The sequence below is a fragment of the Sceloporus occidentalis genome, unplaced genomic scaffold (assembly GCF_023333645.1).
Source record: "Sceloporus occidentalis isolate IW3139 unplaced genomic scaffold, rSceOcc1.0.p SCAF_7, whole genome shotgun sequence".
Lineage (NCBI taxonomy): Eukaryota > Metazoa > Chordata > Lepidosauria > Squamata > Phrynosomatidae > Sceloporus > Sceloporus occidentalis.
In genome coordinates, this window is record NW_028316987.1 from 17,429,691 (window position 1) to 17,453,999 (window position 24,309).

Below are 24,309 nucleotides of genomic sequence, written 5' to 3' on the forward strand. Positions count from 1 at the left end.
ATCACAATAATAATAAATTCATCAATAAGAAATAAATAAATAATAATCACATTTCTAATTACAAAAGATGTGTTGATTTCTCAGTCATCACCAACTCTGTCTGAAACCTCATTTGTGAATATGGCCTTTTTTGGGAGGTGAGATTGTTTGTGCATTTTTAAAAAGCTTGCACATATGCTAGTCCAAAATTCTTTGATAAAGGAACCACAACTTTGAAGATTTATTTTTTTAACTTGAACTTCCAGAATGTTCCCTGATCATGTTGCCTGAGGGATACTGGGAACTGTAGTCTGAAAAGCTTAGTTCTGAATGACATCGCTTCTGCCAGCTGGACTCTGGATCATGCATGTTATGCAAAGTGTTATTCATGTTGCCAGTACTCCATCCAGAGGAAAATCTCAGAGTTGTTTTCCAGCTCCCTTCCTAAAACAACAACAATCCTTCCATCTCAGAAACTCATTTCCTCTGTTCCCAACCCTTGGGGCAAGCAGCCATTGTTGAATTATTTTAATATAATGATTCCTGAACCTAGCCCTGTGTAATGATTGAAGTGGTTTTCAGAACTTTGCCTGGATCCAGAGCAAGTGGAAGCAGCAAGAAGCTGTGTATCCAAACCTGTGCTTATGGATAATGAGTGCCTGGATGTTCAGGATGTTGCCTGGCTCTACATATAACTGTTAAGTATGCTGGGCTCTTAGATCCAGAGATTTCCCTTTTTTTCCTTCCCAATCACATGTGTATACCTGGTCTGTTTTTCTAAACTTTAAATAATCCGCAGGGGAACCTTACAGAGAAATTTTCTTTATTGGCATACATAATGAATGGAGACCATATGCTTCCAAATGCACTGTTATTGTTATTCATTTAAAGTTCTCTGGTTATGGGTAAACTTTTCTGACAGTCTATTCCACAGGAGGGAATTATGGAACACTCCAGTTGTTGATGAACTGCTATCCACTGCATCTCTCATTTTTGTCTTATGCTAGTTTGGGCTGCTGGGAGGTGTAATCTTAACAGCATTAGGAGACCTGCATGATTCTTCCTCCTGAGCTGCTATTGTACCATTATTTTGTGAAATATGACCATTCTGGTTTACGGTTGCTCCATTGCATGATAGTAGCTGTTCCTATTTCCATATTTACTTTGATTTAAAAAAATGCTGATATATCCATATTACTAATTTTTAAAGTATATTTAGCTTTGTTGAGCACCTCTGTTTCAAAAAGACAAAGGTATAAGGGGAAAAAATACAGGATCAAAAAGAGTCACACAGAGAAGGGCATTATTCACAGTGTGTTTTTCTTCACATTTTTTCCTGCTTCAATGCACTTAAACAATCTGCCCCAGAAAATAAAGGGTTTTCCTCCCAATCAGTTTTTAATAAAAAGTATAACAATATTTCTCTTCTCAATTAAGAGCATCCTTAAAATGCCTTGGGAATTTTTGGCCTAGCTATGGTTCTATTTTGTTTGTTTGTTTTTATCTTTGTTTCTTTTTTTCTTTCTCTTGATAACTTAATTAGGTCAAACCTGCCCCATTTAATAGATTTGGGAAATGACTCTTAAAATGGGTGACTCATTGAAGGCTGCTGAATTGCAAATTCAGGACTGACCAGTGATTTGAATCCAAATTAAAATGCAGCACGCCAGCCACTGTCCTTTTTTTCTCTTCCTTCTGTCCCTAGTGTCAGCATTTCCAAGCCTTTTTCAGATGTGTGTTTATATTTCCCCTTGACGTTCACTCCAACTGTCAGAGGCTCTCTGTCCCTTTGCTGGCTCACAAATCCCTGCAAGAGCACCAGCAACCCCTGTCTGTTGTCATAAAGCAACCAAAATGGTATTTTTGGCAAGGGGTGAGCCCATCTGCTGGAGCTGTCTAGGGGATGCATTCTGCACAGACAGCATTGCAATCTTGGATGAAGGCTGACTTTAAATATCTTTCTCTCTTTGCATCTTTCCTCTCTATATCTCTCTTTCTCTTCCATCAACATTAAAAAATTCTCCACAGGCACCCATACAGTTCCCCAAACAACCAGAAAGAGGCAACTGTGAGTCTGTTGTGCTGTTTCAGAAAGCCATTCCCCTTTAAATAGAATTTTATTTATAAATCTGCCTTTAGCTTCACATATGTCACACATTGCTTCATATATAATCTTGTCCAGTAGGGAAAGATGCTGTGCATACCATGCTATCTCTCCCTTCAAGGGGTTTCAAAGAAGTGTTGGAAACAATGCTGAGAACACTTTAGTACCCTGGTCTATAATTGGGTTTAACCAAGCATCTGCTATCCCACCATACCCCAAGTCAGGGGAAATTGTGAGAATGCAGGCTTTAGGCTGTTTGCAGGGACCTGTGATCCTCCAGATATTGTTGAACTCCATTTCATGCAGCCCTAGTCAGCCTAGCTGATGATGAAGTGTGGTGTGGGAGTAGTGGTTCATTGACTTTGGGAGGGTTGAAGATTCTCCATCCCATCTTAAGAAAGAGGAGAAGCAAGCCTTCTGTTATTCCTTTGACTCACTGACCAATCCCAGATTATGAGACTTCCTTCCAACTGCAGTTGCCATATTGGATGTGGGATCTCTCCCCCTCCCTTCACTGGTATGGCAGTACCAGTAGCTGTGTTGGGAGAGTACAGGTACAGGTGCAGTTGAAACTTGGAGTTTGGAAGGTGAGGGACAGTGATGTATTCAAGTTTTTTTCACTCCAAGCCTCAAGTCTCTATCTTCAAGACAAGTCTCAAGTTCTTGCAAAACACTTTCAATGGTTCAAATCAGTTCTCAAGTCTGGGAGCCAACTTTAACAGAAAAAAGGAGGTTGCAGTGGGGTGCAAGGGGGGCTTGAGGCAGAAAGGTCCTTCTAAAACATGTGGTACGTCTCCCAGAGGGGAACAACAAACATGATAGGCAATGGACTTGAGGTGAGGGTTGAGGTCCCCTCAGCAGCCTGTTTCATTGCACATTGGAAGAACCTTCTAAAGCTTTTCCTAGGAGCAGTATGTAAGACTTAGTGCAGGGCACATTTCTTGAGGGGAAGAGTGGAACAACAAACATGTTAGGCAATGGCTTTTTGGTGAGGGTCTACAGGAAACGGTGCTTCCTGTAAAATAAATGGAAAGTACCACTTCCATATGTAACTAGTAGGCCAAAAGCAGAGAGATTGTTCAAAGGAGGAAAATGGTTTTCCGTAACATTTGTGGATAAAGTTAGGCTAACAAGTCGGTCACTGAAAACATACAAATGTTGAGCCAAGCCAGTGAGTGATTTATTGCAGAAGTCGAATCCAAGTCTTATCACTGAAACAACTTGAGTCTGAGTCAATCACTGGTAAGGAAAGATAGGTACCCTCATCCCATTTGAGGGAGCTTTATAGTATCTCCTCCTCCTCCAGGATCTGTTAAGGATTAAAGTTAGAGAGACCCATTACAGATGCAGCCCTTCTTCCAATAGAGGCTGGGCCCTCGCTTTGTTGTCCTTCTGTTAGCAGACTAAAGAGTTTTCTATGCAACCAACTCTTCAGCTACTGATTGCTTCTTATGGTTAGAAGTTGCTAAAGTGGATGTGCCAGGCTTTGTAATATTTTATTGCTTATTTATGATTGGTGTTAAAATAGTTTTAATAGTATGATTAATTTAATATGTGTTACATATAATTTATTATATCTTTACTGGATATATATATATATATATATATGTCTTGGAACCATCCCTGGAAAAAAGGCAGGATGTAAATCAAATCAGTTAAATCAATCAGTCAATAAATATGTAATTGGCCTCAGAGTGCTGTTCAGCCAGAACTGACAGAGACAAAAGGGGTCACAAGAAAAGCATCCTTGTACTGTACATTCCTGTGTCCCTGCCTGTCAACTTGTATCTTCTCAAATTGGGAAATGGTTCAGAAAGGTGAGGCAGGAGCTTGTGCAAGGGAAGGAATCTTGTTCCTCAAACATTATTCTCTGCATTTCTCTTCAAACCATTCTGAGGAGCAGGGAAAGCTTACTTGGCTAGAAACTTTATGGATGCCTGTGATACCCAAGAAGGCTAATAGGATATTTGCCAAGAGACTGAGGTTTAAGATGGATCATTATTTTTCAACTGGTGGCTTGAAAACATTGGACTACACAGTTTCTCAACCTGGGGGTCTTTAGACATTTACAACTACAACTGCAGGGCCTAGTCTGCATGACAATAGTCACATACCATGGGAGTTGTTGCCAAAAATATCAGGTTTGGGAAAGCTGGAGCAGATGCTCTACTGCCCTCCTTATGTCTCAGTAATTCCATGCCTGTTAATTGTTATTTCGAAGAAGACTGAAATATCTCCCAAACTGAAGCTTCCTAAGTGTATTTTCCTTCGCCACCCCCAGAGTTTCCAAAAATTGGTGCTTCCTTGTTCCCAGTCATTTATTTTCCTTCTTTTTGCTTCGTTCTCAAGTTGCTGGCCTGTTGCCTTCTTTCAAGGGCCTCTTCCAATCTTTGCGGAACCTGTGGTTGCTTTCAAAAGATGCTTTCAGGATCTCAAAACAGATTCCCCCTTCCATCTGCCTGAGCTGTCTTGGCAGAAAGAGCCCCCATTGTGTTCCTAGCTCCGGAGAGACTCCAACATCAACAAACCAGAGCTATGAAAGCAGGCTGTAGTAGGGTTTGAATTTTCTTTTCTTTTGCCCAAGGAAGAGATTGAATTTTCACTTCTTAGATCAGGGGCCAGACATTGGCTGCTTGGGTAGGCTGAAGGGATGATTTCAGTGCCTGTAAAGCAGCATTTTTGATGTGATTTTTCTTCTTTCTAAATTCAGTGGCTGCTTCGTTATGTGTGCTGTGACCTTGAAAATTAACCTAGATAGCCAGTCTTAATAGGTCAAGAGACTGGCTTTCAATCAGATAAGTAGCACTTATTTTATTTCTTTCCCATAAAATGGGTGCTCCAGAAAACCTTAATACTCCAAACAGGAAGGGACTGTAAAGCCATCTAATCCAATTCCCTGTGATGTACAAGGTGCCTCCGGCACTCTAGTCCATGCCAGCCAAATGGAATCTGTTTTCTCACAAAGTGCAAGTGGTTTCAAGAGATTCTTCTGACCTCTCTTTCTCATTTTATACTGCATTCTTAGGGCTTGCAGCAGCCATTGTAACAACTCATTCAAGTAAGGTCACTCTTAATTGTGTTTTTGCAAGCAGAGGAATGAGGCTGAGAGACATACAGTACACTCCCGTACACATCAGAGGTGTGCATCATTGAATTCATTGGGGCTCACTCTCAAGTAGGCATGGACAGGTTTGCATTGACAGGACTTTGCTTTTTTTTTGCAACTCTGTTGGACAAATAGCCTTTGATTTAGGGTGGGTGGGTGGTCTTTGCTGTTCCACCTCAGGAAACAAAATGTCTTGGGGTGGTCCTATCTCTGGAGATGGTTAGATAGGTGGCCCTGGGTCTGTATGTGGCCCACTGTTTTTTGCAGACTTTGATTCCTCAGCAACTGTCTTCTGGCTGCTTTGGGTTTGGGGTGTTGTGGAAGGGAGGTTTTGGGCCTGGTGCATCCTATGGTAGGTCCTTGGGCCTACTCTCCTTTTTGGCAAGGCAGAGGTTCCCTTACCCCAGATTGATGGCTGTTGAGCCTCTGAGAAGAGAGCAATCCATCTAATAAGAATGACATTCTAAACCATATGTTTTCTTCAAGAACTCATTTGTTTATCGCACTGGTTAGTTTCTTCTGATCTGAGTTTGCTCCACCTCAGAAAGCATGTTGTATATGTGGTTTTTGTTTTGATGACTTCTAGATACCACATTGCCAGCTACAAAGATTTTGCTTTGTTTTGGTCATAAGTGTCTGTTTTAACCACAACATCCAAGTCATCTTTTTTTAGCTCTCTGCTTGGCTGTATAGAGCTCATAAGGTTGCCTACCCAGACACTTCCGTTCTTTTGTTTTAATTATATTCTTACCATCAGCCACTCTGCTCATAAGGAAAGGGCTTTTGATAGTGTGTACTTTTCATTTCTTGCTTTTTTAATGGATGCATTTTATATTGTTTCTTAATTTTACCCATATTTTAATTGTATTTTAGTTATAGTATTTTGTATGGTTTTTACTTATCTATGGGTTTTTTTTGTACCTGTTTTTATTTTTGTATGCCACCTTGGTTTTCAGTTTTTGAGGAATGGTGAGATAAGTATGTATATATATATGTGTGTGTGTGTGTGTACGTACCGTTGGCTTTTTGTATCTGTGGGGATTTCGTTGCGGACCCTCCTCCCACAGATAGCAAATTCCACAGGACATTGAGTCCTGCTCTTCTCAATGGTGGCCTGATGTGTGTGCCGCCATTAGGGAGAACAAGGCGGATCCATCCATGGATGCTCCAATCCCTGGATGGCAGACACACAGAAGGGAAGAGCCGACTGTATATGTATTAAATAAATAAATAAAAGACCTGTTCTAAATATTGTAGACTCATCATAGGAGAAATATTGCCACCTATGTCGCTATGTTTATTTCCTGATACTTTCCTGATACTTTCTTGTTGGCTGGTGCCACAGCTTCAACTCTGACCACAACAACACAAACAGTGGTATAGAAGAACTGATCTCTGTGGTGTTATCTGCACGGGCTGTAAGTTTGGGACCAATCCAGTGCATTATGTTCCAGAACTGGCCCTGGATTGGCCACAATGGCAGCCATATGCACTACACCACGCCTGATGCAGCAGTGCAACATTCTTTGCATGGACCAGCTAGGCCAACATTGCATTGGCTCAGCTGGCCTGTTGCCTGTTTTTGGAGCCACATCTGTCACTTCTGTACCTGCAGGAGCCTCAAGCCCCAGCCATGTGACTGGGAGTCCTTCTGCCTACTTGTTGGTCATATGGGAGAAGCAGTGGCTCACTGGGTAGCCTGTCCACAAAGCTCTTGCAGATACAGAAGCAATGGCAGCAGCTCCGAGGAGAGGCCAGCCCCTTTCATTGCACTGCTTAGGTTGAAGAACGGGGATGGCATGGGGCCTAGAGTGTGAACAGCTGGTTCAGCCATACATAGGCCCAATCCATCTGTTCACAGACCACAAATCCCTGATCTCACCTTGGTGATTTGGGGAAACAGTTGGGTTTTCCCTGACTTGTCCAACTCCAGGGCAAGGTTGGGTTAATGGGGAAAGCCCACAGTATTTCACGAGAAATTGCCATGCATTGTGCCAACAGGTAGCACTGGCCTCAGCATGAAGATTCCTCCCCCTCCGCCCATGCAGACAAACCTTGTGTTACACTTGGACAGTGGTTCCCAACCTTTGTTTCAGTTCTCAGAATTCTTTATAGCAATAGCAAGTACATTTCTATACTGCTTATCAGTGGAATTAAGCACTCCCAAAGCAATTTACAATGTATAAACAAATTGCCCCCAACAAGCTGGGCACTTACTTTATCAACCTACGGAAGAATGCAAAGTTGAGTGAACCCTGGAGCCCTGCCTGGGATCAAACTCACAACCTTGTGGCTATGAATTGCTGCATTACCAGCATTTAACCACTTCGCTACCAGGGCTCCTTACTCTTGGCCAAGCTAGCTAGAGCTTCTCATAGCTGAAGTCAAAAACACCTGGAGAACCAAAGGTTGGGAACTACTGCTCTAGGGGAATGGAGATGGAAGAAGGATGCTTAGACTTTTGGAAGACATCAACCATTTGGTGGTTATGGATCTCAAGATGAATTTTTATCTTCACTGGACTACTCTGGGTTTCCACTTCCCTTTTTAAGAAGAAAATTCTTTCTCCAGGCCCTTTCACCCTACATACATATCATGAGATGACATAACTTGTTAGAACAAATTATGAAGTTTGGTAAAGTGGAAGGCAGTAGGAAAAAAGGAAGAGTCCTTTACAAGTGGATAGATTTAATAAAGGAAACTATGGCTGTCCTGAGTTTGCAAGACCTTATAATGGCAATCAATAACAGGGTGCCTTGGAGGTTTCTTGTTCATGTTGTTTTGTGGTGTGTCTTCAAGTTGTTTCTGACTTATGTCAACCCTAAGGCAAACATATCATGGGATTTTCTTGGCAAGATTTGTTCAGAGGAGGTTTGCCATTGCCTTCCCCCGAGGCTGAGAGAATGCGAATTGCCCAATAGTCACCCAGTGGGTTTCCATGGCCGAGCTGGGAAGTGAACTCTGGCTTCCAGAGTCACAGTCCAACACTCAAACCATGATGCTGCTCTCCTTCATGGTGATCCTCTTGTTCGTAGGGTTGCCATAAAGTAAAACTGATTTGATAACAGTTAACACACACACATACACACACTGCACAGTTGGAGCACTATGATTGCACTTTGGGTTGCATGCCGTGGTTCCATCCCATATAATCCTCGGATTTGCAGTTTAGGGAGAGGCATTTACAGATCTTAGCCAAAGAACTCCTCTAGTGCTACACCAGACTTTAAACCTCAGAATTCCATAGGATACAGCCATGGTGTTTAAAGTGCAATCATAGTGCTATTACTGTGTAGTGTGAAAGGGCCCTGCGTGTTCTGTGAAAGATCAAGAAAGAGACCAAAAAAATAAAATGAAAATAAAAATAAAAAGTACTGTGATATCTATGGTCAATGGCAGCTGGTTGCTTCTATGGCAGTGGAGCAGTGAATCTGCTGCGAGCTTTAGTCCAGATTTTAAAGGAGACTGTCAAGGCTGCTGACAAGAACAACAACGACAGACGCAAAATACAAAGATCATGACTATCCCCCAGCCAAAACAGAATTGTGTCAAGTCTAAAGTTCAGTGAAAATTTCCCATGGTTTCTACTTGAGATACGTGAAGATTTGATAGCTGACAGTTAATTCAGGCATAGTAGTTTGAGCATTGCACTGACTCTGGATACCAGGGTTCAAATCCCTGCTTGGTCTTGAAAACCTACTGGATGACCTGGACAAGTCATACTCTCAGCCATAGAGGAAGACAAAAGGCAACCCCCTTCTGAACAAATTCTGCCAAGAATACACTGTGATAGGTTTTGCCTTATGGTCACCATAAGTCAGAAATGACTTGAAGGCACACAACAACAGAAGTCTCAAGATGCTTTTGTTGCTCTTTCTTGTTCTTTTCAGGGTTGGAAATGGCACAGTCCATCATGTTATTGGCTAGGAGATGACCATGTGAGATACAGTGAAGCTCGAAAGATGTGCATGGATTATGGGTCTACCCTCGTCACTATCACCAACAGGTGGGTGCGTGGCTGTAATTTTTTATTTAAGATTTGTTTATAGCATAGACTTGGAATAAATCACCATGGTGTGGGTCGCAATATATTCCACTGCAAATCTTTCAAAAGAAAGGTGAGCAAGGCATGCAACCTTTTTGGTTGTCTTTGGAAGATGCAGAAGCTACCTGGAGGACAACGATGGTTGCAAATTGGCACGCAGCTATGTGAACATCAACCTCTTAAGGAAGGAACAAGGATTGGTAGATGTGGTGAGGAAGCGATTGACACATTCTTTTGTCTCCCTTGACAAGATTTGAACAGGCCTATGTGAGCAGCTTAATTTATGGCTGGGAGGATGAATATTTCTGGACAGCACTACAAGACATAAATGAGACAGGCTCCTTTCATTGGCTAAGCGGGGATGAAGTCACATATACCCACTGGAATAGAAACCAGCCTGGTAATTTTTTTTTTATCTTTGTACGATTTACTATTTTCCAATTAAGTTGTCTTGCTAATTAACTTTCTAGTGGTCCATTATGATAGGTGTGCAAAAATTTCTACCATTTGTTCTCCCACTTAACTTTAAAAATAATCTTTCATATGTTCCTCAGAAGAATAAGACATTTGTCCTTTAAAAATTCTAAGTTGTCCATTCATTTATTAATTCAGTTTCAGTTATTCAGTTTCTATATTTCAGCCTGCAAAGCTTTCCATTCCTTTTGTTGCTCGCTCATACCAGTTGACCTTCACTTCTCTTTCATTAAACAAATGTGTTTGTTTTGATGTCTTTGTTTTGCCAGCTTTGTTTTTCAGTGAATTTACTTAAGTATGATTAAGTCTGGATCTAGACTTAATTACACACACCCAGAGCCAGTCGCCATGCTTACTGGGAATATTCTGATGTAAATTTTCCAAAGCTCTCTCTATTTCTCTCTCTGTGTATGTGTGTATGGGGAAGGGACCTTTTTATCCTCCCTTCACCAGGCTTCACTCTTGCTCCCAATGTGATGGGCTATGATGCTGAGCCACTTTTGATTCTTGGGTTCCGATAAAGCAAGAGCAATAGCAATAGTAGCTTCATTTATATATCGCTTCATACTGCACTAAGCAATCTCTAAGCAGTTTACAACTGTAAGCAAATTTCCCCCAATAAGCTGGGTACTCATTTTAGCGACCTTGGAAGGACACTAGCCTGAGTCAGTCCTGAGCCCCTGGTTGGGTTTGAACTCACAACCTTATGGTTTGTGAGTGGATGGCTGCAGTACAGGCATTTAACTACTGCGCCACCAGAGCAATTGATTTTTATACTTTTGGGGGCAAGTTGAGAGATGTGTTATTGTGGTAGTTTGGAGCATTTTTCAGCTGAAAAATGAACCACATTTTTTCCTAAACTTTTCCAGGGATCTGGGGCTTTGGGGATCTCCTGGAGGCTTCAGGGTTCATAGAAATGGATCTTGGGGGCTATGCAACTTATGGACCTCACTTTTGCTCACCTTGATATATGATATTCTAAGTTAGACCCACTGAAACCAAAGCTTCTACTGTATGGCTAAGTGGAGTAACCTACTATGTATCACTCCACTCAGAAACAAATATAAAAGTATTCCCTTCCTCTTGTTATTAGTCCATCTGCACAGCCTCACAGCTCCATATTGCACTATTTTACAACTAATACTTTAATTCAGATTCATGGACTACTAAATAAAATGCTTTTGTTTTACAAATAGCTTCAGTTTCCTGAATCTTATCTTTTTGTAATGATTTGCAGTCAGCTTAGTTTTAAATTATTTGGGTGTTTTACAACTGATTTTAAATACATATATAGAGTTTTGAAGTCTTGTTTTCTAAGGGCTGGAGCAGATAGGCAGTTAAAAGTGGCTTGATCCTGCTTTTTCCAAAAGGGGTCGAAACCCCACTGTTCTCATGATCTGCTCCCAAGGCGGCCAAATACCCACAGGTAGACCACATGCTGCAGCATCAAGCCAAGCTGCTGGGTAATTTTTTATTTGCCTCCCCATCATGCATGCACGCCATTGTACAAACACACTACCCATGACCTCCAGGTACCTCTCATGTCTGCCCAGATGCCATTTCATAGCATGGCTGCCCCTTTGATCGGCCACACAGTCGCATATGCAATGCTATACTGATACAGGGCATCGGTGTGCAAGTGATATATTGGCAAAGCACAATATGGAGGCCCCCCATACATGCCCCCTTCACCCCCCCATTACCCCATGCTCCCTGTTGGACTGTCTGGTTTGTGTATGTTGTAATTACAGCCAATGGAGTTGTTGCACTTTCATTGTTTTGCTTTGCTGCAGCCCTGCATTGGCACTAGGCTGTTTAAATACAGTTGTGAAGAGGCACATGCACATTTTCTGAGCTAAACTGGATTATCCCGGCTTCCATTTGCTTCAGTTTTTAGCCCCAGAGCATGGCTTTGTTTCGGTTTCCACCCACTTTGGAGGTGTGCATCATATAAACGCCCCACCTTCAATGTAATTGGATACTGCCTTATTTTGCCCATCTGTTTCACCCTTAAGATGATTTTACAGATTTTATTCTTCCACTCAGTTCAAAGTTGCTTTCTTCTCCTAGACTAGTTTGGTCAGTGTAATTCTTTTACTTCCACGTGGTCCATTAACGTCAAGTAATAATGGCTGGCATTTTGTATTGCTGTTATGGATTTGTGACCTAGAGTTATGGATCTTTAACTGCTCCATATTTAGTAACACTATATAGTCACAATTGTGACACTATTGCCATGATCATACATGCCCAAACCCAGACCCACCTTAACTGCCAGCAGCCATATTGAGTCAAAGAAGTCTGTTCAGCTGCTGACAGGAGCAAGCAGATGCCACCAGTGAGCAAAACTACAAAGAGGTTGCAACAGGGACCTCCTTCAGATTATAATCATTGTTGCAGGCTTACTGGCTGAAGGAGTTGGAAATGTCAGCCTCCTGTGACTTGATCAGTAGTTGAACAGATCTTTGCTCAATGCAGCTGCTGGCAGCTAAGGTGGGTCTGAGAGGGGATCAGGATAGGAGACATTACTTAGCTCCAGATTTTTAACTAAGTAGTCAATGCAGAATATTAACAAATTTATGCATTTACAAAAGCATGACACATTAAGCATCAACCAGAGCTGCACAGAGTATACATTCAAATAAAAAACACTAAGTGTACCAAATATGGAAACAGATGTACCATACACACAACTTTCAAGACATCATGAGATTATTTTTCCTCACTCTGAGAACTGGAGGAGAAGGGCCAGGCTATGAGTTCTGGCAGCTCCTAAAATGAAAAACATCAACTGTTGTGCAGCAGTAGTTTAAAAAAAACCAACAAAACCTATTGTTAAGAATTATTAGAAAAGAGATAAAATATTTTAAACCGGCCTAGGAAAATTAAACCTATGATACAGCAGCCCCTTTGAAATATTGTGAACATTTTAGGTTATCCCATACCAAAACCACAAAAGAGAACCAAAAATGGTGATCTTGGTGGCTATTTTCAAGTAGTGGAACTTTCTCCCTCAGGATGTTGGACTGGCCTCTCCCTTGTAGTCCTTCTATTGGCCAGCAGAGACTTTTTTATTCCTCTATGCCTTTGGCAGTTAAACTGGGTTGCTACAGAAGAGTCTTTCAATCCCAGTAGCTGCTAGGCTTTTATTTATTTTATTTTTTTTTGCCCATGTTGGTTTGTTTTTAATTTTTTTAACTTTTTTTTAAAGAAACCGATCTGTTTATATTTCTGACTATATTTGTTTTATTCATTTGATGCCACAGGGCAGGGTTTCCGGAAAGAAAGAATAGATGGAGACTGGAAGCCCTGGTAAAGCAGGGTTTCCAGTTGGATGGAGCTCTGTGTCTTTGTTCTGTCTTTCCACTTGGGTTCACTCCTCGAGGACATAGGATTTAAAGCTGATCCCCCCACCCACTTGCACACTACTTTAGACTAGAATAAAACACATTTTGGGAACTTTGCCTTTCCCCATGCTCACCACAAAAAACTACTGTAGGTGGATTTGGAAGCCTCAGTGCACACATACACCCTGCCAATTTCTTAATTGCCTTGAAATATTTCTCAACATGTATTTAATTTTATTTACTTACACTTTCACCTCTATCTGGAAATTTATTGCCATCATATCCTAATATTTTGTCCTCCACCTCAGTGTCAATGTCCCAGATAACCTGGCTGATTAATTAAGCATAGTTGAACAAATTAAATTTATGAAACAATATGTAAAAAATAATTTGAATAGCGTAGATTCATAAATGCTTGTAGTTACTGCTTACTAGTCCTGATACTTAAGGTAACAAATCTCCACAGATGTAAATCTTGCCTCCTCATCCATTTGTTCCCAGACCTCCAAAATAACCATCTCCCAATCCCATATTCTCACTGACTGTTGTTACTACTTTCCCTCTTCACCCCTCACAATTCCCCCTCTCACCAGCTGGAATACATACAGTATGAGGGGAAGCGAAAATATCCAGGTCTCTTTTAGGCTAGACAAAGACATCTAATGCAATAATGTAATAAATGGAAGTGTATGAAATTATGCTTGCTGTAGAGAAAGAGGGTTGAGAAAACTGTTTCCCCTCACAACAAACCAAGCAAATGATGGATTGCCCTCCTGCTCCTCTATCTGGGACCGAGGGAAGGCAAGCGATTAATCCAAGGTTCTTTATTTTCCTTATTGCTTTCATGTTACTCGGTGTACTCCAGGAGTCTTTGGGAAAAATGAAAGGCTACTAACTGAGAAGAAATTGCTCTTATAAACAGAGGCTGGATGGCCATCTGTCCAGGGTGCTATGTTTGTGAGTTCCTGTATGGAAGGGGGTTGGACTAGGTGGCCCTTGTGGTCTCTTCCAGCTCTATGATTTGATAAATGCCATAGTTACTTCCAGCTAGTATAGACCTACTGAATAATTGTTTAGTCACACAGCCTCTATTAATTTAATGCTCTTACACTCCTTGTTGTTATTTACTGTTCAATTGAACATGACAACCCTATGAAGGAGAGAATTCCAAAAGCCCCTGTTAGCATCTTCCCTGCTCAGGTCTTGCAAATTCAGGTCCATGGCTTCTTTGATTGACTCAATCCAACTGTCATGTGATCTTTTTCTTTTCCTACTCCCTTTTGCTTTTTCCAGCGTTGTCATTTTACTCTATTAGACAGATTGCCTCATGATGTATCCAAAGTGTGATATCCTCAGTTCAGTTATTTTGGCTTCTAGTGAGAGCTCAGGTTTGATCTCTTCTTGGACCCATTTATTTGACTTTAGCAGACTCTCCTTCAGCACTCCATTTCAAATGAGTAGAATCTCTTTTTGTCAGCTTTCTTCACTGTCCCTGTCCAGCTTTCTCAATTATACATAGAAAGTGAAAGTGAAAAATGAAAAAGCTATAGTATATTACTTTTATGAGGAATCAATAATTGTTTATACTATTGCATCCCTGTGATAAAAGATAGATAGTGGGCATGAATGATGAAGGTAGGGATTGCTCATGAAGTAATGAGTTTAAAAGAATTGTGTACTTGTATGGCAATCCATATTGAAAAGGGTAAGCATCCATGTTATTTCAGGCACTGAAAATAATACAGGTAGAACCTGAGAGCCTGAGCAGATCAGAATGTAGGAGCAATCCTATTTGATCAGAATGAAATGGCACCTTAATCCATTGTGACCAGCCAGTGGGCAAGGCCTGATGCCGGTGGGTCTCTCCTCCAAGGATTATTGATTGACCTTAATAGTACCACCACACCACCCAGTACACACCAATCTCATTTCATTTCAGAAGCTAAGCTGGGATGATTTGGGTTAATACTTGGATGGGAGACGCATCAGGGAAAACCAGGCATCTGTAGGCAGGGCTAGGAAAGAATCCTGTCTGAAATCCTGGAGAGTCGCTGCTAGCCAGAATTGACAGTACTGGACTAAAGGGATTCAGTATGGCAGCCTCCTTTGTTGCTGTGCCTGAGGAGCTGAGAGCAATTTTTCTCAATGCAAGGAATGAAAAATGGTCAGTAGCTCTTGTTAGAATGGTAATTTGTTTTGCCAGACCAGTGGGAAATAATTTATTTTGGATTAAATTCTCTCACTGATATATTTGCCCCTTCTTGTGAGATTTTTAGGTTATAACAAGGGTGGCTGTGTAGCCTTGGCCACTGGGAGTGCCATGGGCCTCTGGGAGGTGAAGAACTGCACTACTTTCAAAGCCAAATACGTCTGCAGGCAAAACTTGGGCACCCCAGTGAATCCTGAGCTTCCTTCTCCACATCCTACTCCCAGCCTCACTGGCTTCTGTCCTGCAGGATGGACCACCAGCCCTAAGCTGAGGCATTGCTACAAGGTAAGGCTCAAGCAAGGGAAGGTAGGCAAACCAACCCAGGATGGTTCATGTCCTAGGCTCTGGGCCACATCCAACCTAATGGGTTATACTTAGAGTAACTTTTTTATTGTTTTGAATATTGCTATGAAGTACAAAGTGTGTTACAGCCATGTAACAGTGCCACTTACATCATGATGAGCATGCATCTTTGTTTTGTTATGGAAGAGAAAAAGATTTCCATTAATTTGAAAGTGAGTGAAAGGAAAGAAAATGCCTGTATGGCCAATATGCTGGGATTTTGATTTAAAGGGACTAACGCAAAGGTCTGTAAAAGCTTCCTGAGTTGTGGGGGACATCACAGAAACACCCCACCCCTACACATGCCATTGCATGTATTCCTGCAGTATAACACCTAAATCCAATTGTTAATCCTTTGTAGAGTAGAACTACTGAATCAATAGGAATTTAAGTCAGAACTTATGTGAGTACTGTTGATTCACTGGGTCTGTACTAGTTGACACATGAGATATATGAGCGATAGAGTGTTAGTACTGAATGCTCATATAGTTTAGAGAAAAAAATTAAACAAAAGCAAAGGGCACCCAATATTTTAAAACTTTAAAAATAATAAAATATAACCTTCACATTTGGGAATGTAGTGATCCTGAGCTTGCTGGAGTTCCTTTCCCATCAGCCCTGCTACCATTACAAGTGTTTGGGTTTGGTGGAAGTAGTGTAGTCAAACAATATTTAGACTGCTAGCTGCCATCCCTCTATCCTATCCCTAAAACTAGCCAAACGTGAAAGCAGACTTAGGCGCTCAACAGACCACCCCTTTGGAGCGGCCTGCAGCCGCCCCTTTCTGCAGTGGCCCAATCTGGCCTTTACATGGCACAAAAAGAAGCTGCAAAAAGCAGGTCCTTTTTGCACTGTGGAAAGGGCACCTTAGCCTCAATGGCGGCAGTTTTTTGCTGCTTCTTTGGCTCAGCATATGTAAATGCTGCACAGAAGATGCGTTGTGATGCCGCCCGCTGTGTGGTCAGGCAGGCGGTGTGGAAGCAAAGTTGGGGCAGCTGGTGTGCTGTTGCCACACCCCCACTTTGTTCCCATGCCGGCCCTTTATGCTGGTCTGTTGAGCCCGTTGTCAAAAATTTTGCCTTTCGGGAGCCTCAAAAGGAAGGAAAGGGAAGAGAAGGTGCAGTAGGAGTTAAAAGGTGCAGTAGGAGTTAAACATGTGGGGATCAGGATCCATTCGTGATTTGATCCCTTTTTTCTCTGCTTCAGGTATTCAACTATGACAAGCTGCAGGAAAAGAAAAGCTGGATCATGGCCCAGCTGTATTGCCAGGATCTGAAAGCCCAACTTTTGAGCCTGAGCAGTTATGAAGAGGAACACTTTGTGGCCAACACACTCAACAAGATTTTTGGGTAAGAAATGAGTTACAAAACAGAAGTCATGCATTTCTGGATCATACCTTTACATGTCTATCTATGGGCATTTGTGTATACCAGCATGTATTCCTGGATTATGGTAGTGCACCTGCAAATGTGTCTTAACTGATGTGCTTGCATGGTTTGATGTTATGATGATGGCTTTCTTGATAGAGTGTCTTCTTTTACCATTGTCTTCTAGTTGGTACTCGGACTTTGTTATCTAAAAATAATGCATGTTTTCATAATTTATTTTAAATAAAGATATTAAAATCAAATTTGTGTGTGTGTGTGGGGGGGAGAGATTGAAAGCCAAAAGGAAAAAGATAAGTGCTGATAGAAAATCCTATAGAAACCAGAAATGTTCTGTGGCACTTTTTAAAAGTGAAAGGGATAACAGAAAGAATGAGTGATCTTTGCTGTCTCAAAAGTCCCTATTGACCTAAAAGGAAGCCACTCTGTTACCTGGGAAAAGGTAGAAGGCACATCATGTGTTTAATTTCTGCATAAAAAGTCAAAAGGTTGGGAAAGTTCACTTTTGGACTACAACACTCAGAATCCTCCAGTCAGAATAGGTGACTAGGAAATCCTAGAAGTTGTCCTCCACAACAGTCACATTTCCAAGTTCTGCACAAAACTGTATAAGTTGGAAGGTTGTTCAAATTTCCCTTTTAATAGTTCTAAGTAGAAACAAGCTTTACAGGAGTCAAAATTACGCTCCTTTGGAAGCCGCAGTGCAATCTGCCTTAGCTTGTTGCTGTCAGAGATGCCTATCCAAGCATTCTCTTCAGGTGTAAAATCTGTTTTCATTGCCCTCTATATAAGGAGATTAGTGACCTGCAAAGTGTAACACTTTCTGTCTATGGAGTCTCTCTTCAAGATTTTTGAATCCTGTTTTTCCAGGTTTCTTGGAACCCATTGGGTGACCTTGGGCAAGTCACATGCTCTCAGCTTCAGTTTAAGGCAGTGGCAAACCTCCTATGAACAAATCTTGCCAAGAAAACCCTATGATAGCTTTGCCTCAGGGTTACTATAAGTTGGAAATGACTTGAAGGCACACAACAACAGTAACAAAAATATGCTAAGGACAGCCTCAGTCATTCAGTCAATAAATCACTTTATTTATATTCCACCTTTTCCCTCAGGCTGGAATTCAAAACAACTTTAAAATACAATTGGCTTTCTGTGTAGGCAGAGAACAATGAAATCGTCAAGAAATCTCCATGTTCCTGATGCAAAAAGAGGCCTGTGATTTCACTGGAATGGAGATACATTGGACTGCGAAACAGGGGTCCCTGTTGAGATGTAAATGGACTTTAAATTTCCTGGACTTTGAAAATCTCCCTATTGCCTATGGCCAGAAGGAGGAGGATCCTGCCTGCAAAAGATATCCTCCCCATCGTAACATTTTTACTAAGGACTGAAACAACATACAGGCATCTAACTAACATCTCCAGTTGTTGTTTTTTTCCATTCCTGTTTGGTTTGCAACATCCTGCATGATGAAGAAGCCCATGGACCTTCGAAAGCTTGCAACAAGTATATTGTTCATTTTGGTTGGCCAATAAAGGTTTCACTGATAAATAGGTCAAGCAGTTCAACCAAACCACAGGTAGTAATAGCAACTAAAGTCCCTTCTATTGACTAGACAGTATAATCAAGGGGGACATTACTTTTGAGTTTCTCATTCTCTTCACATCCTGTGCATGAAGCCAGATCATGTCTCTGTGATGGAATATGTACTATTACGTGTAGAAGATCCCATATTCAATTCCTGCCATCAACAGAAAAAGGATCTCAAGACTGAGAACGATTTCTGCCAAACACCCTGGAGGTCAGATACCAGAGCTTGAAAATATTACTTTTGTGGGGTACATCTTACAGAATTTCTCAGCCAGAGTATAGTGCTGGGTTTTCTAGGCCCTGCTAGAAAGACAGTAATGCCAGAGAGACAGTACTGGAATGATTGGGTATGTTGTCCTATGAGAACTGAAAAGAGTTAATAGAACTCTTCCATTAATTCAGCCAAACTGTATCTTTAGCCCAACTAATAATTATCTTTTCGTGGTACCCTTCAGGGAATCAGAGCCTGAAATCCATGAGCAGCACTGGTTCTGGATTGGCCTCAATCGTCGGGATCCTGGAGCTGAGAGGAGCTGGCGATGGAGTGATGGGATGGGGGTGAGTGGTGGCTTAGCCAGCCCAATTTTAAAGAGGGCATGGACTGGGAAGAGAGCTTTGCATGCTTGAATATATATTTTTCTTCAGTATTTTCCACTGGAGAATATCTAAGTGATAGGTCTTTCTGCTGCTCTTTATTGTTGTTGGTGGTGGGGAGGGGAATGGGAAACATGCACTGATGGAGAATCAGGGATCTGAGGAAAGGGAACAGTTTTGTATGAAACTCTTAGGTATTTGTCCAAGCCTTTGATGTTCTCTTTGATAGTGAATTTGACTTTCACTGTGTCCAGGATGCCACTATGAGAAGAGCAGACCTCTTGTAACTGTTCAGCTGGTGCTGATGAGAAATAAATACATTTAAGGATGGGGTGACTTGTGACCCCCCTACATGATGTTGGACTGCACCTTCCATCACCTCTCACCATTAGCTGTACTGACTGAGGCAGATGGGCGTTCCATGCAATACCAATTAAAAACAACACAAAAACATTTTTAAAAGTATAAATATAATATTAAAAACAATCAAACAACATTGAAATTGTAAAATGTATATTTAAAAACTATATCCAAACCTTACAATCTTTGTCAAAGAGGGAGGAGAGCTAGGAAAGCAACATCTGGGTAGCTGCAAAGTGAAAAGACCTAGGCTTTGGAGATAAAATGGAAAGCCCCATCATCTTAATTATTTTGATATTAGTGAAAGGCCAGCATCACTGGGTCATTATTATTGGGGAATGTCTGAGTGTGGCCTACAGTTCAGATGATAACTGGCACTGGCTTTCCTGCCAACTTCATTGTAGGTCATATTGGCTGCCTGCAGGTTGTAATGGTGGCCCAGAACAATGCTAATTGGAAGCTCCAGGCCACATCCCCAACCCATCTAATGCTGCTCATGTCATATTCATGTTGGGGCCAACTTAATTAGGATGGTGGGCCAGGGGAGTTTAAACCCATATTTGACTACATAGCTCACCGTTTTGTTCTCCCCCTCCCCCCACCCAGCAGTATCTGTGGGTAATGACTGACAGTTTAGGGAAGGGCATTTGGAATCCTTAGCCAAAGAGGTCTAGTGCCAAACTGTAAACATCAGGGTTCCTTAAGATGGAACCATGGTAAAGTGGCACAATAACACTATATTTTGTGTGTATGGACCCAAGGACTAATGAGCACCTTGTTTGTTTTTTGCCTTTAGTTTTCATACCACAACTTTGACCGCAGTAACCATGATGATGATGACATCCGTAACTGTGTGGCACTGGACCTGGCATCCTTGCAGTGGGTGCCTCTTCAGTGTGAAGCACAATTGGACTGGATCTGCAAATTGCCCAAAGGTGATTGGAATTTAAATGAATGTCAAAGAGGGAGGAGATATAGGGAAGGAAATGAAAATTTGAAAAGCACAGTGCAGTGAAGCTGAGATTTGAACTTTCTTCTGTTTCTAGCTGTTTGGAATCCTTTTCCTCTGCTTCCCGTTCTTAAGCAGTAGCTTTTAAGCATCATTGTCACAATCAAACAATCACAGCAAATAGTCAGAACAACTAATTATGAAGTTTCTTCATTCCTTTCTGCATATCTTGAAACAAGATAAAGACCAGCCTGTTTGTCTTCGTTTTACTGATGATTATTTTGCTCTTGATCTAGCTAGTGCAGCTAGCGAAGCTACATAGGATATAACCATTGTGCAAGCAGCGACACAAGATGTCATGTAGACATACCTTCGACATTGTGCAACCAGTTGCACAGTGGGAAATGCTTCTGGATGTCTCCCCTTGTATTAACCATAGATGTTCATTTCCAGTCATTCAGCGGATCTTATGCTAGCAAGAAGACTCCTTTGGAGTCAAGCCATTCGTTTCTTTAACTAATGTCTGTAGATTTTATTCTTCTTTAAAAAAAAACACCTTGAAAATCGAGCAGATCACTGCTAATGAAGTGTAAGGGCTGGATATAAATACTTACAACAAATAAATAACAAATTATCACTGTCCATCAGTTGTTGATTGAAAGTAGGACAATCTATTTAGTCCTACGTAACCATCATGGAGTATACTACAGACAGGATATACGAATATCTTGCTTTTTTTAAAAAGGAGCCTTCTTTCCTGTATCAGAAACATAAAATATATACTGACCTGTGCTTGTTCTACTTCTTTGCTCACTTGCTGGTCTTGTCATGTTGTTAATTAGGCGCTGATATGAAAGAACCAGAGACAACCATCCCAGGTAAGTAGATATATTCCATTTCCCCCACCATCTCCATCTAAAGCCTCTTTTTCATGGAAGGCTCTTTTCATGTGGGACACCTGGATTAACAAGACTAATGTGAAATGGATCTAGGAGTCCTAATAGACCACAAGTTGAACATGAGTCAACAGTGTGATGTGGCAGCTAAAAAAGCCAACGCGATTCTAGGCTGCATCAATAGAAGTATAGTGTTAGATCAAGGAAAGTAATAGTGTCACTCTATTCTGCTTTGGTCAGGTCTCACCTGTGTCCAGTTCTGGGCACTATAATTCAAAAAGGATGTTGACAAGCTGGAGCTTGTCAAGTAGAGGGCAGCCAAAATGGTGAAAGGTCTGGAAACCATGCCCTATGAGGAGAAACTTAGGGAGCTGGGTATGCTTAGCCTGGAGAAGAGACAGTTAATAGAGGTGATGTGATAGCCCTGTTTAAGTATTTGAAGGGATGCCATATTGAGGATGGAGCAAGCTTGTTTTCTGCTGCTTCAGAAACTAGGACTCGGAGCAGTGAGTTCAAACTATAGAAAAAGAGATTCCACCTCAACATTAAGAAGAACTTCCTGACAGTAAGAGCTGTTTGACAGTGGAAAACACTCCGTTGGAGTGTGGTGGAGTCTCCTTCTTTAGAGGTTTTTAAACAGAGTCTGGATGGCCATCTGTCGGGGGTGCTTTCATTCTGTGTTCCTGCATGGCAAGGGGTTGGACTGGATGGCCCTTGTGGTCTCTTCCAATTCTATGATTCTCCACCTCTCAGTCCTTTCTTTCTTGGTAGGCACAACAAAAGTGTTTATTCTAGAGCAGTGCTTCCTAAGCTGTCTGATATGGGGAACTGACAATTATTATTTTTTCCTTGTGTGCCAGTGACTGGTATCATATTCTATTCTTTGGTTACAGTTGTTTCTTTCTTTCTTGGAACTTGCCGGGTTTGTGGACTGGTACTGGTTCATAGGCCAGCATTCTGTTCTAAATTATTGCAAACTAGAGACTTGCTGTTTTGACTGCTTTGGACTGTGCCCTTTGCATCCTATTTTGGAGACCTAGTATGGTGGATTTGTCAGGCATAGGTGCAGTGCTGTTGGCAGTGTTTAGGTATAAGTATATATACCCTGGGTGACCTTGGGCAAATCACACACTCTTAGCCCCAGAAAACCCTGTGATAGACCATCTTAGGGTCACTGTAAGTCAGAAACACAGCAACAACAACAACAACAACATGTTTGGTAGAGTTAGGGAAAGTTACTTTTTTGGACAACAACTTCTATGATTCCTTAGCCAGGATGGTCATAGGCTGAGATTTGGGGAATTGTAGTTCAAAAATAAGGTTTTCAAACCCTAGTGGCAGTATCCCACCCTTTCAGTAGGGCATTGTAATATGCAGTATGGAGTGTGGGTTGGATCACTGGAGAAGAAAAGGGTGGCCTATGTGAAAATCAGGAAGCTAGCCAGACAGAAAGGATCTTTGTTAGGCAACTGAACAGAAGAATTCACCCTCTACCAGGCGTAAGCTTGCAGTGAACCAGCAGGGTCTGAAGCAGTCTGCACAATTACACTAGCTAGATCCTACTGAAAAATAGCCATGGGAAGTATCCCAGTAGTCAAAGTTAATAAAGGCCCAGTACAGACAGGTGTTTTTGCGGTGTTCTCCTGGCAAACTAGAGCAACATGAGGCTGGGCATTTAGATGCCCAGCAGCCCTAGTCTGTGAGGATGCCACCATCATGGTTTGTTGCCCTACACATGGGCAGTGCTATGATGGTGCAAGCGTCACGCAGTACCCAAACAGCACTGGCAGGAAGTGACTTGATTGGGGCACGCGCGTGCACCAATCACACCCCTTCCAGGAAGCTGCTTTAGGCAGTTTCTTTTTGCTCCCGGGAGGGAGCGCATCGTTGCCAAACCATTTGGTGGCTGCAGTAACTATGTGGGGCTAAAAGGGGTGGCACGGAACTGCCTATCTATCAAGCCCCAAAGTTCCCTATTTCATGAAGTTGGATCTAGCAGTGCTGGTGTCAGCATGGCAAAAAAGGATGATTAAAATAAGCAGAGGTGGGGATTATAATTTTACTGATAAATATAGGAATGCTTTTAATTTAGAAAAGTACTAACTACAGGTTATGTGATAGAAGTTTATAGAGTTAAGTGGGATGTGGCACGGGGAAAAATTAATCACCCTGTTTTAAAACTTGGGATATGTATTCTGATTATAGGTTTAACATATATGCGTACCACTTTTCTATACAACACATCGCCTTGTGAAAGACAGGATATCATGATGTTACATAACATCACAATTGGATTGGAGGATTGGATATGTTTATGGAGGGTCTAATTCCCATTGGTTCTTAGCTGTTAGATAGGTAGAGCTTACATCTTATGAGGGGGTAGATTTCTAATCCCAGTTGCTGGGAATGAGCAACAGTAGACTGTCCTATGCAATCATGTTTTTCATTTTAAGCTGTGTGGTTGGTTTCTGATAGAAGTGAGATTATTGAACTGGATGGTCATTAGTTTGTCTCAAAATGAAATTTATTATATTACAGCTCAGGAACCTGTGGCCTTCCAGACTTAGTTGAGCACCTTCCAACTCCCCCAGTCAGCATGGCCAGTCTCAAGGATAATGGGAGTTAAAAGTCCAACAACATCTGGGGAGGGCGACAAATTCTAGCCTGTCTGATCTTGCACACTAAGCAGGGTCAGCCCTACTTAGTACTTGGATAGGAGGCTGCCAATGAATATCAGGTGCTGCAGGCTGTATTTCAGAGGAAGGAACTGGTAAAACCACTTCTAATTATTCTTTGTCTAAGTAACCCTTTGAAATTTATGGGGTCACCATAAGTCAACAGTCAACTTGCAGGCGCACACACACACACACACACACACACACAACTTCATTCATAACATCAGTGAATGAACAGCAATTAAATCAATTTG

At 41.6% G+C, this 24,309-nt stretch overlaps 1 protein-coding gene across 2 annotated transcripts in view; it reads left to right on the forward strand.

Moving 5' to 3' along the window:
- Positions 1–24,309, forward strand: part of MRC2 (mannose receptor C-type 2) — a 61,782-nt gene that overhangs the window by 16,297 nt on the left and 21,176 nt on the right. Inside the window, exons 9-15 of one of the 2 annotated variants that reach the window (XM_089531224.1) lie at positions 9,080–9,195; positions 9,486–9,634; positions 15,332–15,549; positions 16,813–16,955; positions 19,037–19,139; positions 20,332–20,470; positions 21,327–21,366. In XM_089531224.1, the coding sequence (XP_089387350.1) occupies positions 9,080–9,195; positions 9,486–9,634; positions 15,332–15,549; positions 16,813–16,955; positions 19,037–19,139; positions 20,332–20,470; positions 21,327–21,366 (908 nt within the window). The remainder of the gene's footprint in view (positions 1–9,079; positions 9,196–9,485; positions 9,635–15,331; positions 15,550–16,812; positions 16,956–19,036; positions 19,140–20,331; positions 20,471–21,326; positions 21,367–24,309) is intronic. The other variant, XM_089531223.1, reaches the window with a different exon arrangement.